Here is a 19,126-nt window from a genome sequence, read left to right as displayed (position 1 = left end):
TGTGCTCTTTCATGTGTCTATGGAGATGAGCTGCTTATCCCATAAACTAACGGTGGCTGAGAGCGGCCTTGGCAGGACTTGGGGAAAATGAATGTGGGGAATGAGGTGTTGAAGATGTATAAACACAGTATGTCAATACTGACTAATGCAGCAGTTACTCCAGGCTGTATATTTTTCAGTTTGAGGTACAGATGGTTGGCAGCAATCAGCTAGCTGATAAGCATGTGGGTGCTTGCCAGCTGGTCACAGCCCATTGTGTGTGTGTTGGCTGGTTCATGTGCCCTGAGCTCCATAGTAGCTGCATCAAGGGAATCTGGTTGTCTACTAGGTATTATGGACAGGTATTATGGGAATGGGGGGGGATCATTGCTCTTCCAATTAACCTGATAACGCTGATGTTTTGGTAAGTTTTTATGAGATTTCTAACAGTGTGGTATTTCTTCTTTTTTATTCAGATTCCTTTGGGACTCTTGTTCTTCCAGTAGTAAGTATTTCTTTCCTCCTTCCTTAGAAAATGTTGCCTCTCTTAAACTTTTCATCAGTTGGTGTTGGTGAGATGATGTATTTTGTATGAGTTCCTAGCTATTTTCGCATTCTCAGATGGGTGTGTTTTCTGACCAATAAGCCAAGGAGTTTTGAGATCGATTACTCTGCAGCTTGTTACAAGTAATTACAGGATTTGGGAGCTGATTTCCAGCATCAGCACAAGCTGTCATAAAATTGAACACAGAACTTTGCTTTGTGGGGTTTTTTTTTTGACTGGTTGATACCTACATCTCTATTTCACGCACACCATGAGGGCTAATTTGAGCTGAAAGAATTGTGCAAAGCAGTGCTTGAGAAGCATTAAAATAAAATTGTATTTATACAGTGTCATCTGAAGGATTTGGAAATGCATGTGCAGTGAAAGTACATATTAAGCTAACTAGTGAACAAAAATATGTATTATAAAATGATGTGTTGAGTATGAATCCTTAATTTATAATCCTGAATCATCATCTTGAAAACCCAATCTAAAGAATTATGTACTTGTATCAGGAGAAAAGTTTTGCCAAAGTCTTTGTTTTTTTAGACATCTGTAAGTCTGAGTCTCCATAGATCCAGTGAGTTTAAGTTTTGATCTCAAATAACTGTCTATCTGATGAAATAATCTGGAAATGTTTGATAGATGGATAATCAGTGAAAATGAACAGCTCAGTGTTATGAAGACTACTAGGCTGAAATGCATTTTTATGAACTGTAAATTAGCAAACACAGAAAACTCAGTTAAAAAAAATAAAATTAAATTAACAAGTTCCTTAGTATAATCTGGCCAGGCCTTAAAGTGTTCAAGCACCTAAAACTGAGTGAGGTGAATTCCTCCCTCTCTCACCACTCTCTGAAGTGATGAAAACTGACTTTTTTTAATAGTAAGATGTTTTTTACTATTGTGTAGCCATGGTGGACTTGTGTTTTGGCCAAAGTATAGCTGGCTGGTAGCAGAAGATGGGTAATGAGTTTATGGTTTCAGCCATCGTCTTTTCCAGAGGTAACAGTAGCTTCCTTGTCTGAGGTGCTCATGATGGTGCCTGATGTGATACAGGAGGTGTCCTTTTTCTCTCTTAGATTAGGAGTGCCAAAATGGGGATAATAATACCATTCATCTGGGGGGATGTATTGGCTAAGGTATAATGTTTTGACAGCAAGTTCTACTGCCTTGCTCATATTTGAGTTGAGAAACAACCATTAAGAGAAGGAGTTGGTGGGGCTGAGGTAAACAGTTACCATTATTGTAGCAGTGACCTCCTGCAAGTGTTGTATTGGTTCAGTTCCTGTTACCTTAGATCTGTGACCAGGAAAGTGGGTTGTTTTGTACCTCAGGTGTCCTAATACACTGCCATGGCAGTGCAAACTTCATTACTTCTGGCTTTTACATCAAGGAAGGTTACAAGAGACAGTTTTGTCATCAAGTTGCAGGAAGTAAAGATTTTTTGAAGCAGAAAAAGTATAAAAATCGAGAGAGGAAGCCATGCTATCTGTCATTATTGATGATAGGAAAAGATACAGAAAAATAGATGAGGTCTCTAAATGGCATTTAAAAACTTTTAAAGGTGAGAACAAAGACAGTCCTTGCAAGTATGTTAAAGTAATGCTCTAAGAGCACAATTTGCTGCTATGATGAGATAAAATAAGCTTATTTTACCCTCATTTTGATTTGGAATGTTAATAACGTTTCCAGGACTTCTTGTAGGGACTCCTGTCTGCTTTTTAGGGAATACACCTTCTTTCTAAATGGTAATATTTGTAAATGAATTAATTTTGAGGTAATATTTGGCAGATGCAGTAACTAAGGCTGTTCCTTCTATCTAATATATTCCAGAATATTTGGCTTGGAAGTCAGAAAGTGTTGAAATATGTGAATCATATGTTCTTGGCGATGTGTATACAAAAACCTGCAGTTGAAGAAAATGCAGAATGTGTTTCAGTGTGGTGCTTTGCTCCTAAAATTTAGTTATATAAGTCCAGATTTTAAGAGGGGGAATATCTTCTTCTTGTGTAATCATGCACCTGCTTATGGGTGAAAAAGAGCCTTTTTTTTCCCCCTTCCTGGTTTTTTTTTCCTTCCTTGTTTTTAAAATGAGAAAGTCAACAGAGAGGGATGGAATTTTACTGATTTCTCTTTATAGGTAAAGACAAAGAGAAAGAAATGTACTTGATATAGGCATTTGTGTCTACCTCATTTTCTGCCCTGTGACATTTTTGCCCTGCTTGGAAATTTCTGTTACCACACTGTGTGCTCTTAAATGAATTTTGACGGCACGGCAGCCTTTCATTAAAGAGCTTGGTAGGATACTTTTGAGGTGCAGTGACTGGTGAGTTAACAGCTGTAATTTTCATTACCAGTGCGAGAGGAGCGCTTCATTTCCATATGTTATACTGAAAAATGCAAGCCTGTTTTAGTCGTCTTGACTTCAGAGGTTGTACTCTAGATTTACTGCTGTAACTTCAAACAGAAGCATATGAATCTTCAGCTTTTAGCAGGGCTACTTGTTGGAACCAGTTGTATGTTATTTTAAAACCTTTTTCTTGAAAGAGACACTCCTAAGCAGACGGCAGTACAGAAGCCGGCATCTGGTCTAGGATGTCCCTGGCATCATTTGTTGTCTGTGTAGACTATGGTCAAAGTGAAATTCCTGTGTCTTGCAGCAGTTCTGCTTTTAGCCTTTTGACCCCTGTGGCTAGGATTCCTCCCACCTAACTTTAGGAAATTAACTGATGCATCTCACTTACGAGCTCTAGATTTCCTCTTCCACTGGACAGAGACCTGTGCATGGTTATTCTGATTTTACATGGTTTAAATGTCCTTGCCAGTGATGTCTGTCTCTGTTTACTGCCAGCACTGGAGGAGCCTTCAGTGTCTATCCTAAACGAATTAACCATAGAAAATGTCTCTGCTTTTATTCCTTACTATTTTGGAAAGAATAAATATTTTATTTCCTAGATCAGTTGCAATATGTGCTGTCATTATGAATCATTAAATTGAGATGAGTGTGGTTTCTATTGAGAAACAGTACCTCACCTTGTAAAAAGAAATGCAGGTTTTTCTTACTGTCCTGCTCTTCTTGCCCACATAACAACTTCTTCAGCTCTTCTATTTTTGGAAAATTCATTACAAAAAATGAAGTCAGAAAAAATTAGCCCCCAAAAATTCAACCCAAGAAACCTCTAGATAATTGTGAAAAGAAATGAGAGAGTACGAAGTGTGTGTGTGAGTCTGTGAATGGTATATGAATACACAGGTACTTACATTATTGAAAACCTGATGACTACTCAAAATTAAGTGCAAGTATGTTGAAAAGTTGTTTCTGCTAACACATTCTCAGGTAATGGTTGAAATTACACTTTAAAGCCCTGAAAACCTCTTTCTCTTTTTAAGAATTTATATAAGTTCACAAGTTCAGGAATATGTGTGATCTTTGTGTCAAATGTTTTTGGAATAGTAATAGCTTCAATAATATTTTGGATAGTTAACAGAGAGTCACTATTTTCTTTTTAGTTGCCTTTGAACAGTGCTTCTGGGAGTTATGAACTACTGGTGGAGGGCCATGCTGATGGCCAACTCATCTTCTCGAACCGTACCAGCTTGATATATGTGTCAAAGACCATTTCTGTATTCATCCAGACTGATAAATCTATGTATAAACCAGGACAAGACGTGATGTTTCGGATTGTTACTGTCTATCCTGATCTCAAACCTTACGAAGCATCTCTGAATATATATATCCAAGTAAGTGTCCACAGGAACCTGGTTATACATTGGAATTTGTCATATGTTCCAACTTTATGTGACAAATAAAGATCATATATATTGTTATCTAAATCTTGCTAGCAGGACCACTTGTATTTAACATGCAGCCTGACTTTTCTCCTAGGACCCTCGGAAGAAATTGATTCAGCAGTGGTTGATGGAGGAAGGCGATTTGGGTGTAGTTTCAAAAAAAATTCAGTTATCAATGTACCCTCCACTAGGAGACTGGACCATAAAAGTGGAAGTGAACGTGAGTATTAATATTGACAAAACACAGAGAAATTTCGTTCTCATGATAGATGTGAATAAAATTGTGTTTACCATTAGTAAAACCAGAAATATGCATGGGCCATGAGAAGAGGAAGTCCTTCCCTCCTGGCAAACCCAAGATATTATGCAAACCTCACAATATTTTTAGTGGCTTTGCAAGAAAAGATACCAAAAAAAAATAAATAATTTATCCAAAGGTCTGTGTTTTTATTAAAAAATAAAAATTTTATTTAAAAAGTAAGGGGTTTTAATTTTAGTATAAAAGAAAGGTCATATGGAGTACTTTTTATTTTTATATGAAATGCTCTTACGTTTAATTTGTAAGTGGATTTGCAGGAATTAATTTAGCCCTGCTGTGCAGCCAATCACTGCCTCAAGAGGTGTGGAATCAAGGACTGTAATCTATAAATCTCTGCCTAGTTTCAGGTGTGTTTCAGCAATTCACAGTGACTGAGGAGCTACTGAGGAAAAAACTGCAAAATAGAAAGGATGAATAGCAAAGCAGAACTATTGCATAACAAAACTGGTATGATCTAGTTTGCATGTTGCTGTTAGTAATAGTTCTATCAGTCCAATTCTTTAAGCTGTACACTCCTCATACGCTGTGGAATGTGTTGCAAAAGTAGGTGGATGTTTAGCTCTTCAAAACTCTGTGTGTCAGGTTTATTCAGCCTGCTTTAAATGCCTGAAATTTGGGAACTGCGTTTCTGACTTGATTTGGAGTGGTTGTTCAGAGACATTTAGCAAGTACAAACAGGACTGCTTGATGTTCCATAATGAGTGAGGTGATGGAGTAGAAAGCAGAAAAACTCATGTGATTATGTATTACTTGGGAGTGATATTTACCAGTACCAGTTATGTGCATGATAGATTTCTATACGCTGAAGTAAGTGAGGGTTGTGCTCAAGTGAGTGTCAGGACTGGAATTGTCAAACACTTTCTCATGTGGGTGTGGAATTGTTACTGTTGTCTTTGGTGGGAAAAATGTTCTAAGTTGTCTATGTGCTCGGCTGCCCTTTCCACATCCCTCTACTGCTGTTCAATAGCTTCTTGGTCATGCTGAGGCAGCTGAGAACTGAAGTGTGCCAGGGAAGTGACCCAGATTGAAAAGCATCTGTTTTTCTTTGCCTAAACCAGACCAGCTCACTGATCTGGTTGACAGCACAGTCCCACTCACAGCTGCATAGGTGCTTTTCAAGAGGTGGGGAAGACATAGGGAAAAAAGGCTCTCGGCAGTGGTGGGTTCCTTCGACAGCCAGGCAAAAGTGTTTGTGAAATTTTGCTTGTGCTTTCTGTGGAGTCTTGAGTAATCCTGAAGTCAGGAGGACACTGCTAAAGAAACTGCAGCAGCTGTTTTCAGTATCTGAATAGGAGTGCCACTCCCACCTGGAACAAAACCAAAAAGAAGAGGAAAAGAATAATTGCAAAATGGGAAGAAAAATGCACTAGATTAATGCGGGCTAATGAAACAGCCGCAGAAAACAGACTAGTGAGATGAAAAGTTTGTAGACCATAGGAGATGGTATTCTAAATTTTAGCCATCTAGTGTGTACTGCAGAAGGTTAATGAGCATGGAAAACATATGACAGAGCGGGAAAGTCTATTAAGTCATGAGTAACAGGGAGAAGACAAATAAGGAACATTTTGTTCACTGTCTCTTCCAATGCGTAGTTAGAAGGTACCACGTGAAGGAGGTAAAGAGAAATTTCAAAACAATTGAAAAAGCATAACCAAACTGTAGAGCACAGCTCTGGCAGGTGTTGTCATATGAGTAGTGAAAACCCAGGTGGGATAAAAAGATATCTGGACAAATTCACAGAAGTACAGTCCATTAAGAACTGTTATCTGGAAAGCCTTGAGGCTCAGGCTGGCACAGTGCCACTGCTGGCTTCCCTGGTTGATGCAGTTCTCTAGGTGTGAACCTTGTCTGCTGCCAAAGACTGTACATTTATGCTGGATCTACTGTGGTGCACTCTTACCTAGGTTCTCTTTATCATATTTTATTAAGAACATCTAATTTCCCCTACTATTAAATTTTTAAAGCTTAGCATTTTAGCATGCAGTGTGACATTGAACCCAGTGTTTGGGGTTCTTAGTAGAGCTCTAAATGCTTCAGCAGCATGAAGAATATCCGGGGGCTTGGATAATGCCCATCATACTAGGATATCTTTATTCACCACTGTTGAAGAAGGCAGTTCAAGGTACAAAGTACTGCAAAATGGTGTTGCTACATTTAACAAAATGCTCTTTTGGGAAAAGGTAAACTTGGGAAGAACAGAAGTGAGATTATTTTTTTTTTCATTGACAGCAGAAACAGTTAATGTTTAAGAAGCACTGCATTTTATAAGTGAATAGAAGGGGAACCAAAGAACGGGTGCAAGGAGGATGGAACCAGACTCTTTTCAGTAGTTCCCAGTGACAGGACGAAGGGCAACAGGCACAAGCTGGAACATGGGAAGGTCAATTTAAATATGAGAAAAAACTTCTTTATAGTGAGGCTGACAGAGCCGTGGAACAGGCTTCCCAGAAAGGTTGTAGAGTCTTCTTCTCTGGAGATATTGAAGACCCACCTGGATAAATCCCTGAGTGATGTGCTATAGGGGATCCAGCTTTAGCAGGGAAGTTGGACTAGACGATGTCTAGAGGTCCCTTCCAACTCCGACAATTCCGTGATTCCATGAACTGGGAGTTATCAATATAAATGAAACTCCGAGCTCTTGCCTATCTGTAGAAAATCTAAAGATCCCAAAGAAAACTTGATCATTAATGAAAGTATGAAAGTTTTTGAAGTTTTCCAGGAACAGAAGAAAATCCAGTAGTGACAGAGCCCAGTAGCATTAGGAAACTAATTATGTGGCAGAGATGGAATCGTTTTATAGGAGTGACAGTTCTGTGCGGTGAAGTGAATCTCAGTGTGGGGAGATTTGAGAAGACCAATGGGAGATGAATTTACACAACAGAAAGAGTAGTAAGGTAATATGGGACACTCCAGACCTGGTAACACTTTTTTCACTGTACAAGATCCTTATGAAAAACAGCAGTGTATGTAAGGCCTGTCAAAGAAGGTGAACAGATTTTTCAGCAGTCAGCAATCACACAGGCCAGGCTGTTTCTAATAAACTGATAACAAAGTTTGTGGATAGAGTTGAGGAAGAAAGCTCCATTGTGGGAGACTGCGGAAGTCCCATCTGTTGACTGTATATGAAGGGATCAAATGAATCAATGGGTTTATTGATTACAGTGTGTGAGTGCTGTAACAGGTTTTAAAAGGCTTTTTAATCTAGTGAAGAAAGGCATAGCATGACCAAACTAATAGAAATTGAAACCAAACAAATGGATCTTTGGCTTTCATCAGTGGGGCTCTTAATCACTGTAGCAAAACAAACAAACAAAAAAATGAGTGAGGGCTTTTCTGTTGCTCGGTGTTTTAACATCAGGAATGGAAGACGCATTGTAGTAATGCAGGTTGCTGAAGCATCTAAATACTTGAGTAACCAAACCTAGATAAAAGCAGGTCAGGCTAAACGGTTCCTTCTGTCATTAAACTCTTTGAATTGAGAATTAAAATAGAGGAGAAAAGAACAGTATATTATATGAAAAGAAAGAAAGAAAAAAAAGGGTTGTAGGCTTTGGGATCCAGAAAAACCTGGGTGTTCTTACAATTCTTATTCTGTGGGAAAAAACCAGCAACCTCAAGCCCCACACATAGAACCTAATGTTGTTTACTTTCAGACTCCTTTTCCTCTCTAATTAACACCCTCTCTGCTTTCATTTTCAAATTCTATTTTATCTACAAAGCAGAATTATTTCTACAGCATGTTCCTAAACAGCATCTTACATAGGGTAAGGCTCTCCTGTCCAGAATATATTTAAAAAATTGCTGCAATATTCATGCTATTACACTTGATCTTGTCTAGGGGATTGTCTCAGAGGCTTGCTTTTCTGATAGCATGCCATACCACTGCATTAATGAAACCTGCAAGAACCTTGCAGAATAAAGGAAAAAAACTCTTCTGATGGGAAACTTTTTTTAGTTGTGAATGAGCTTATGCCCTGAAATACAACGTCATATGGGATGGCATTCAGTTTGAGGTTAGAAACAAATGGTTGTCTGTATGTAGGTGATCTGGTGGAGATTTAGTTGGTATTCAGTGAAAGCTAGTGAGTGATCCTCACCTATCCTTAGCTAGTAATGCTAGCATTGGGACCGCATGGAATCCAGCACAGCTCATGGATGTACTCAGGGCTTTAGGGCTTTAGGAACATCTCAAGGAAAACCCAGGCTGATCTCCACATGACTTAGCTATCCTGGTGCCACGACCTGAGCTTTCTAGTTAAATAGTACACAGTCCAGCTTTTTCATCTCAAGTTTCCCTCTTGCTTTCAAGTGGGTTGTTAAGTCAGTAAATAACTTTTCCCTTCCAGTGGTTACAGATCAGTTCCCAAGTGTACTGAGTTTGGATTCCTGGAAGTGCTGCCTCTGAATCCTGTTTTAAATCAGGTTCTGGCTGCTTGGTGCTGTCAAACATCCTGTAGTACTTTTTTTAATAAAGAGTTCAGGTGTTAGTACAACTATTCCAAGAAAACTCAAGACAGAGTAATTACAGTCTGGTTCCCAAGTCTCCACCTTGTATTTTAGTTGGATATCTTATATTTCCTGTTGTGGTGCCTGGTGTGGAAGGGCCTTTCGTTGCTTAGTTTTAGTAGTAGGCATCTCTGCACAGGACTTGTTCCTAGCTATAAGGCATTTTGTAATCTAATGTATGGAAGCTGTTATTTGGAAATTTATGGTCAAATAGTGAAGAGTAGTAATGTTTCAGGTGCAACAAGGGCTTTCTAAAATATTGTTGAAGAGTATGATATTTTTTTAAAAAAACTTCAGGTATAAAGCAACTTTCAAAATCAACTAAGGTTGATTATATACTTTACATTTTAACTTTTGAGGTTTGATATCTGTTACAATGTATCCACAGTGAATTGGGTGATGTTTTAATGCTAGGTCAGCTACAGATTTTGCGTTTGAGCCATCGAGTTTGAGGTTATATAACTGCTTAAAAAAAGCATCACCCTCCTTCAAAATCAGACTGTACCTAAACTCTTTGGAATTGGCTATGTATTCACTAGTTTGCAGATGAGTACTGGTATTTATTCGGGATCTGATAGTGTGAATACTGGTGACATCGGTGAGACTGCTTAGTTTCTGCAGTCTGTGCTGATGGATTTGAGAAGTCCAGGCATTCATACTGAATTTTATTTCAGGGTTTATTTCTTCTTGTGAAAATACAGCACCAAAGTGATCGTGAAATGCTTCTGTTAGTTCTGTCTGGATAAAAATCTGTTTTATTTAGCTGCAAAGCAGAAGCTGAGGAGTGTTTCTGACACAGGCCGTGAGGTGGCAGGGCAGCCACAAGAGTATGTGCCAGCAGGGAGCTTTTTCAAGGCAAAGGCCTGAGGCCACACCCGGAGTCTTTTCTGATGCTATAATTGGTGACACATGTAAAAGTCAGAAACAAATAAAAAAAATGGACTTAGGCTAGATTAGTTTCCGAGACTTTTGAATGCCAAAAAATAAAAAATTTGGGGGGAACAATTCCTGCATTCTTATTTGTTGGATTAGACCCAAGCGACTTCAAACTGGACCGGTTCATCACAGCAAAGCAAAATCTGGACTGTAATTGTTAGTGATTCTTAGGTGTCAGGGTCCACAGCATCTAAAGCTCAACTTAAGAAAGGCTTTATCATCCTCATGTTGTCAGAATATTTATATGAATCTCCTTTTGGCACAGTTTCTTAATACTCCGGGCAGCGTGCACAGAATGTAATAGATGTTTTGCAGTTTAAGGAATGCTGATTTAAAGCAAAATGCTAATGGGCTGGGAGCGTGAGTGTGTTTAAGAAGCAGGAGAAGGCAGACAAAAAGCATGCTAGAATAAAGCAGAGCTGGAAACAAGTGGAATAGGAATGGTGTTTTCCTATGTTAAAAAAAACCCAAAAAAACCCCCCAAAACCACAAAAAAACCCCACAACCAAAAAATCAAACCAAAACAACAAACAAAACAAAACAAAACAAAAATTCTTTGTTGGGTTGTGTATATGACTAACTGCTTGTCTCAAAAGCCACCACTCCTGGAAACTGGCTTAACAACTTCCAGTCCAAAATATTTGAACAGTACTTGCCAGAGAGACAGCCCTGCCCTGAGGAACTATAATGATACGAAGTGAAGTGCAGTTACTTGTCATATTCCAAACCAGTTTGGCTGGAAAGTGTGTGTTAGCGGGAAATCTGGCTTGGTGTTCAAATAATCAGGCTGACCTAGTAGGGTCTTTTCCTTCCCCTGCACTTTGAAGCATAGCTTGCTTTCTGCCATAAAAGTTGTCATTTTAGAGAAGATGCAGCCAAGAGCACTAGTCTCACTTCAATCTCCATTTTCTACTGCTTACGATTTTCTTAGCTTTTAATTCTTTATTTGTTGTTTGTTTGTTTTTTACTTCTAAGGTCATGTGAGACAAAAATATAAATTTTAAAGGAGATGCTTTTTCATCCTGCCAGCTGGTTCATGATTTGCTTAATGGCACAGGCGACACATATATGTGCTTAGCATTTTAAATAAAAGATGTACAGAGAACCAGACATGAGATAAATTAACTACAGGTTATTTTCCTAAGATACCTGTTCCTAAGATTACCTGATTGGAATCTGATTATGGACTGTGTGTCAGTGCTGTAGCATTTTGTGTTGTAAGGATGATGATCCATCCAAATGTGCAGATTCTGCACATATCTTTTCAGACCTAGGAATATAAATATTGCAATTATTTCATGATTGGTGACTTAATAATGAAATTGGTAGCAACCTAATTTTTACTTTGGTGTAAGTCTTTTGCTAGGAAAAGTTAATATAGAGTTGTAGAGGGCTTGGTCTGAAATGCCTTATTTGCAAATTTGTTGATCAGGTAAGAGTTATAATTGTTTCCAGCTTTGATCTTCGTCCTAGGGTTTTTTCCCACAGAAATTGCCAGTATATCCTCTCTTGCCACTGACACTGTCTGTCATTCCTGCTGTCTGACATTCCATGGTAAAAAAGGCAACCTGACAATATGTTTATCCATACTCATACTCCTTTGCCCCACATTTCAAACTATGCTCACTGAGATACTCCAGCACATATGATGACTTGTAGTGGTGGTATTGTTCTCAGCAGTAATTAAAGTGATAAGACTTCAGAGCTCCACATCAGCATAACCTCATCATGCAGTTGAGCAGCAGCTGGCAATATTAACCTTTCAAAATAGCCACCTCCTCATGACAGTCTGTTGCCTGTCTTGATCTTTCCCATTTTCCAGAAGAGTCTTAAATGAAGAGACAAATAAGGCTTTCAAAAGGAGCCTCTCCCTTCCTGTCCTTGGGAAGTAGAGACTCGTTCACCTTCTCAGCCCATTCTGCCAGCCCAGCTGAGCTCAGATTTTCCTCTTGGAAACTCATTGCTCCAGTGTAATCCGTGTGTCAAGCAGATCTGCTGAGATTTAGAGCTCCAGTTCCAGGCACTGGTGGTAAATCACCTCAAGCCATTGCCCTGCTGATGACAGCTTTTAGCATGATGCTGTAAAAAGTCATTGAACAAGGGTTAAATGTCTGCAGAAAAATTATGTGCATGCTTGGTCAGAATTACTTGCACTTTAGCAAGGAAGAACATGTGAATGAGGCAACCAAAACCAAAATTTATGTGGCTGAGTACCATGACGTTTTAGGTCAATTGTCATTGTATTGAGGAACAAAAAGAGCAAAAGAATATTTAATATTAAGAGAGTGAAAAAAAACCTTCAAAATTCATTTCCCAGTGTTATGCCATATGTGGCCTAATGCATCACATCTCAGAGATGTACCAGCATATGCTTTCGGATACTCTTCTGAGGAAAATCAGGAAAGAAGAGAAAAAAATAGAAAAAGAGGAAGGAGAGAACACAAGTAACAATATATTGCATAGGTGGGGGTTTTTTTGTGGTGTTTTTTTTTTTTTTTTCTCTATCGATTTTTAACAAATAAGTGAGATAGGAAGATATAACCCAAGAATTTTTCTGCTGAAGTAAGTATGCACTGTAGACTGTAAAAAAAATGTAGGTGCCCTTTGAGTAAATGATGACTGTTAAGATTATATCTGCTTTTGAAATGTTCTTGTCCTCTGGAGAGACATTGTAGGAGCTTCCCTTTTGCATAAAGATACTCAAGTTAATTTTAATAAAGCTTCTGCTGGTGACTCAGTTATGGTTTTGTACTAGCTAGTTGGATATTTGTTTTTTTTGGTGTGGGGTTTTTTGTTTGTTTGCTTGTTGGTTGTTTTTTTTTAAAGAAACCAGTTATGTGCAGATATCCACAGATCTGAAGCTCTCTGAGCTCTTCATTATACATACTTATGATCTGCCACATATGAGCTTCCTGCATCCTTCCATGGTGGCAGTAGATGCTACTGATTCCTGTAGGAGTTCCGTATCCGTAGCTGATAATGGTTGAGCCATGATTTAAAATCACATCGTTTCAGAAATTGTAATTTAACTTGAATATATGTGGGATTTGGTCTAGAAGGTTAAGCTTGCTATTCTAACCACAGTTGTATGTATGTTCTTATACGTGGGTTTTTGTGGTTTGTTTTTTTCTCAATAGGGCCAAGTTCATTATCAGAGATTTAAAGTAATGGAATATGGTAAGTGTTACTTAAGGCCATTTGTTAGTGACCAAAATTTGTAACTGATTCTCAATTAATTCAGAGTTAAAAGAGATTAGCTTTCCTTGACTAACAAGAACCTTTTGAAGACTTCCAGAAAGCCTAATTTCCAAATCTCTTTCTTCTCTGACCCTTGACTCTCCTGGGAAAAACAAAATCTTGCCAGCTGCCCCATTTAACTTGGTAGTTTTAATGACTTACTACAGTAGTGTCTGGATGCCATGCAACCTTTAATATACTTACCTTAAGCCTATGAGATGCAGTTCCTGTCCCAGTTTTCACAGAATTGTGCAGGCAATGTATTAATCCCAAAATATCTGTGTAATGTCTGATAATGAAGCTTGCTGATGATTCTGTGAAGACTGAATAGGCTGAATGTTCTATATTTCAGCTTTACAAATTTGTGTACAGGCTGCTTTTATGATGCTTGGTGTTCTCCTTTCAACAAGAAGTCAGTCTGAGGCATGCATATGGTTGGGTTAAAAGTATATCTTACCTTATATTCCTTAGGAAACTGGAGAAGTCCTTATGACATTACATCTTCCGCCCGTATCACTTAGAAAACTACATTATCTCTTACTTTCTGCAATTAATTATTTATTTTCTTTTTTAGTTTTACCAAAATTTGATGTTACAATAGCAACACCACTATACTACTCTTTGAGAGAGGAAGACGTAACTGGTGTTGTCACTGCAAAGTAAGTAAATAATTGATACCATTGTCACCTTCACTCATAAGAATATTATTTTGGGCTTTAAGTGCTGGAGGGAAAACTTAGGTTTAGAGTGCTAAAAAAGTGGTTTATAATCTAAATTAGTTGGCTAGCTTCCACTTCTAGCTACTGGATTTTGTTGTAACAATGTTAGATCTTCAGACTTGTAATTAGATTTTTGGTTTTGTAAAGGTATTTCTAGACTGTTGCCAGGATATTTTAGCTACCTTCTTCATAAAATTTATTGAGTCTTTTGCTTATAATGTAATATTTTGAGGCTTTTTTAGTTCTTATGACTCTCTAATGGTGCTCTCCAGTTTATCATGTCAGGATCTGTTGGGAGTGTAACTGTATTATTAGATAAGTAGGAAAATTATGCAAGCTTGTGTGCATGTCGTTCTTGATCCAATTTATCCACAGTGTGGGTTTGAAGTATAGGCTTCTCCTGCCCAACAAAATATCTATACCTGTTAGTTAGTGAAGAGTTTCTCTTGAGAAATTCAGGAGAGACCTCACTGCAGACTGCTGTATAAACAATATTTTATTTTTCAGCTGAACAAAAACTAGATAAAAAAATGTAATGGGCATTAATCTCAAAAAAGAAATTAGTTTTATCTGGGGAAGAAGAGAGCCAGGTAGAGTTGATTAACAAGCCAGATGATTGATTAACAAGCTATTTATATTAAGTGTTTGAGTAACTGGACTTTTGAGTAACAGCTTCTTTTCCTTGAGGGAATGCAACCTGATGATGTAAACCATCTACATTTTTCCTAAGGAGCAATTTTTTTTTTTAAAAAAAATGTCATCAATTTTTTTTTCCTCATTCTGTTTTGCTTTTGGAATCTATTATATGCCAATGTGAATTTGGTTTCCAAAGTTGTTTTGGTCTTCCACAGGGTACTTAGCTCCTTCATTAGGCCCTCGTAAAGTTTTTGGAAGTGTATCTGTCTGCTGCAATAAATCCAGACTTGGACGTCATTGAGTTGTCTGAGACTGAATCTCAGCATTGCCAGTTTTACTGATACATTGTAATTATTTATAGGAAGTGACTTCATTCCTGGTGACTGCTTTTATAGGCATAATGCCTCTTTATACAAAGAGTTTATAAGTCCTTTACACTTGCAGATGTCATAAAACCTTTTTCTTTCTTATCTCTGGAGAATTATTAGCTTAAGTACAGGGACACGACCCAATGGCAATTTATTACTGTAATTAGGTCTACTTGGAGAGGCTGAATTCAGATGCAAGACAGTGTCAGAGTTCTTCCTGTAGCTGCACTAGTTTGTTATTATTTCTTTCTGCTTTTCAGCTTTGGTATTTCTTAAGTGGTTGCCAACCAAATCCATAATGACTTGAAGTACTTTATCACATCTGAAAGCATAAATAATGATAAACTAGAATGATTTTGGGTGTGTTCCCCCCACCTACCCACCTTTATTTGTACTTCTCTAATGTCTGAATCTGATAATGTAATGGCTACTCTTATGTATGACTTTGAAACACTTTTTTTTGTTTGTTTATTAGGATTCACTACCTTTAGATGGCTAGTGGCATTGTAAGAAGTGAATGCATTACAGTTTTCACTTTCGTCATAGCCATAAATTATGTTTGCCATGTGATAATGCTATGGTTTCTTTGCACTGTCATTACTAAATAGTTTGCATACAAATATCTTCATAGGTCTCATTTTGTATTTTCAGCACTTGGGAAACATAACACTTGAATTTCCAGGTTCCGTTTTAACTTCACTGTATGTTAGCTATGATGCTGCATTGGTGTTCTGTTCAATAACTTGCTTCCAGCATAGCTTCTTATAGTTAATTTTTCTACATTGTACAGCTCATAATAACAGTAATAGGTTTATAGAGCATGTGTGAAGGAAAAAGCAACGCTTTCCACTTGCTTTGTATCTTCCTCAGGTTTTGGACTCCTGATTTTAGTGTCAATAAATTGGTCTTAGTATTGAAAACTCCATATATCAAGGTACAAATGTGTTCTAGCCATATTTGAGACCAGGGAAAAAATATATTAGTGGAATCTTTTACCTTCAGAGCTGTTCAGGAGCCCAAGCCCTGGACGTGGTGCATTGTTTGACTTTGACTGGCGTGTTTCAGGTACACGTATGGAAAGCCAGTGAAGGGAACTGTAACAGTCACTTGCCTTTCTGTCTCTTACTGGACAAACAAGAGAAACATAACAACAACAATGGAGGTGAGTCTTCGGTTAGGGATTTGCAGTGTTGTAGACTCCAAGGCTGAGTCTCCTTTTGTAGGGTAAATAGGCCTGGGACCGTTATTGAGCTCAGCTGGCATAGTCTGTGCAGTGACTTTCATGGAGAGTTAAACTCTTTTAATTTCTAGAACAAAGTAGCTGTAGTCAGACTGCCTACTGGGAATGATTCTTGGCCTCTGTGGTTCCATGAACTGTTCCTAGAAGTTATTTGGGAGAGTGCTAATTGGCCCAGGTAGGAAAACTTTCCAGGAGGCACTGCAGCAGTGTAGGTGTTGGAGGGCCTGTGTCCAGGAATGCTCCCTGGTCCCATGTGTGCCCCTGCACACTCAGCCCTGCGTTACAAGGCCAGAGGAGACGAATGCAATTGTCTAAGTGGAGCTCTAGCATGGTAGACACCAAAGTGTTTTGTGTTCTACCTACTAGTTGCCTAAAAATTATGCTGGAGTTGCCGTACTAGATGTAACATGGAACACGAATTTATAAAGGTCTGCAGTTTTGATCTGAAGCCTTAAAAATGGCATCCTTTTGCAAAATCAGGCATCCTTTTGCAAAATTAAAACAAGTTCAATTTCTGCTAAATGGTGTGCCTGTCATTTTCCGTTGGCTGACATTAGCAGCTGGCTGACTTCAGTGCCTTCAGCAGCACTGAGCCTACAGAAATTCTGAGCTAGGGTACAGCTCAGAATTGGAGAGGGTATATCCCCCTCCTCTGGCAGCGACCTGTTAGCTGTATGTTTTTGTAAAGCCCAGGCAGCTCTGCTCTGGCCACATAGAAATAGATACTTCTAGATATTAGAGAAATTGTATAAAGTAACTTTTTCCATAAGGCATTGCTGACTCTAAAAAGTAGTGAACTTCTACTGAATTTTATAAAAATGGTTACTGAAAGCAAAAAATAAAGGTCAGTGTTCATTATTTTCTTGTGTTGACACTCCAGGATCTGCATGTGGGGAGAGCTACAGGACGTAACTGGAAATCAGCTGTAGTAAATTAAAAGGTGTCCTTGACTTTCCTGGCTGAACTTTTATTATTTTTTTTCTTTCTACATTGCAGATAGATGGATCTGTGAATGTAACCTGTAACAAGCTTATGTTGCAAAACTTGAACACTGATCAGTCATGGCATCAAGGTGACAGTGATTACACAGAGCCAATAGAAATTATTGCGGTGGTTACTGAGTCACTCACAGGTATGTGGCTGGGTGGTGTCTTCTGAGAGAAATCCAAAGAGTAGGTGGTGCTGGAAGAGGTTACTGCCATGTGGAAAGGCTTGGAGCACTAGAAAAGCAACATGTGCTGATGGGAACATGAACCATCTACATGTAAATACACTACCTGAAAAAATGTATTATCTTAACTGTTGCTTGCCCAGATATTACATAGTGTAGCCAGCTGTTAACTCAGCTGAAGACAGGTCTATGCTAAATGATTTATTAAATAACCAAGAAATATGTTCAGATGGAGTCTTAAAGTCAATGACTTACCACTTCTGGTGAGAAGAGCATAAAGAGCATAAAGAATTGCTAGCATTAGCCTGGGTTTTACAAACTGAAGCTTAATCATAAACTTACCTTGTTAGTTTGTAAACCACACCAATAGAAAGAGTTCTCTGGCTTCAGTTGCAAACTGAGCCTATTTTTGTGTTCATCTTCCACTGCATCTTGCTTATTGGAAAAAAATAATTTATACAAAATTTCTGTCCATCCCAGAAACTTCTACAGAAGTCTTGGCAGGGTGAAGTTGGCTGAGTTGGGATTCATAAGTTCTTTCCTTTTTTGTCAGTCTGACATAGTCTGTGTGGAATAGAGCACTATGTGGTATGCCTTACTTAGCGTGGTGGAAGACAGCACCAGTACTTATACCACCTGTCTACTGATCCTTAGCTGGAAGGATGAAGCAATAGGAGTGGAAATGATGAAAAATACAATAAAATTATTTAAAAATCATGGACAGTAAATAGTGTTGTTGCTAAAGTAATATGTATGCTAAAAGCATGTTGTCTAAAAACGTACAATTATTCAACAGGGAACTCCCAAAATTCAAGTGCCATCATATTTCCAAAGCAGAGTGACTATTTTATTGAATTTATGGACTACACTAGAGTTATAAAACCTTCTCTGAACTTCATAGCTACCGTAAGTTCTTTCATTTTATTATGATCTGTGTATGAACAAATGTTATTTCTTCTGTATTTTTGCTTAGGTACCAGTTTGCTTCAGATTTTAAAGTATAATTTACAAATTTGTTTTCAAATTGCCTCGTTTTGATGATGCATACCAGGAAATACTAAACTTTGATGAACGAATGGCTAAGAGACTGGTGCCAAAGGCAGGGCTTTGGCTTTTTTGATCATGGGCTGCTCTATGAGACACCTGGCCTGATGGTGGCAGGTGGGATGCACCTGTCCCAGAGGGGGAAAAGGCTTTTGGGGCAGGACTTAGCAGGGCTCATTGAGAGAGCTTTAAACTAGATGTGAAGGGGGAAGGGGAGAAAACTGTGTCTGTTGGGGACAAGCCCAAGAGGAACATACCAGGGCCTGTAGGAGGATGGGCTAAGGAGGATTTAGTCCCACCGATGTGCTCTACTTGCTTCCTGAAATGCCTGTACACCAATGCACGCAGCATGGGGAATAAACAGGAAGAGTTAGAGGTCTGTGTGCGGTCTAAGGGTTATGATCTGGTAGCAATAACAGAGACATGGTGGGACAGCTCACACGACTGGAATGTGGCCATGGATGGCTATGTGCTTTTTAGGAAGGATCAGTCGGTGAAGCGAGGTGGTGGAGTTGCTCTTTATGTGAGAGAGCAACTAGAATGTATTGAGTTTTGTACAGGGGCTGATGAGGGGCAAGTTGAAATTCTGTGGGTAAGAATTAAAGGACAGGGTAGTATGGGTGACACAGTTG

At 38.5% G+C, this 19,126-nt stretch overlaps 1 protein-coding gene across 1 annotated transcript in view; it reads left to right on the top strand.

Annotated features, from left to right (window-relative positions):
* The window catches only part of CD109 (CD109 molecule), an 83,212-nt gene that overhangs the window by 16,807 nt on the left and 47,279 nt on the right, over nt 1–19,126 (top strand). Inside the window, exons 3-10 of the mRNA XM_051613719.1 lie at nt 456–484; nt 4,037–4,267; nt 4,413–4,538; nt 13,217–13,256; nt 13,891–13,975; nt 16,105–16,201; nt 17,276–17,411; nt 18,247–18,356. Of these exons, the coding sequence (XP_051469679.1) occupies nt 456–484; nt 4,037–4,267; nt 4,413–4,538; nt 13,217–13,256; nt 13,891–13,975; nt 16,105–16,201; nt 17,276–17,411; nt 18,247–18,356 (854 nt within the window). The remainder of the gene's footprint in view (nt 1–455; nt 485–4,036; nt 4,268–4,412; nt 4,539–13,216; nt 13,257–13,890; nt 13,976–16,104; nt 16,202–17,275; nt 17,412–18,246; nt 18,357–19,126) is intronic.

This window comes from Apus apus, chromosome 3 (genome assembly GCF_020740795.1).
Source record: "Apus apus isolate bApuApu2 chromosome 3, bApuApu2.pri.cur, whole genome shotgun sequence".
NCBI classification, from domain to species: domain Eukaryota; kingdom Metazoa; phylum Chordata; class Aves; order Apodiformes; family Apodidae; genus Apus; species Apus apus.
This window is presented reverse-complemented; position numbering and strand designations above follow the sequence as displayed.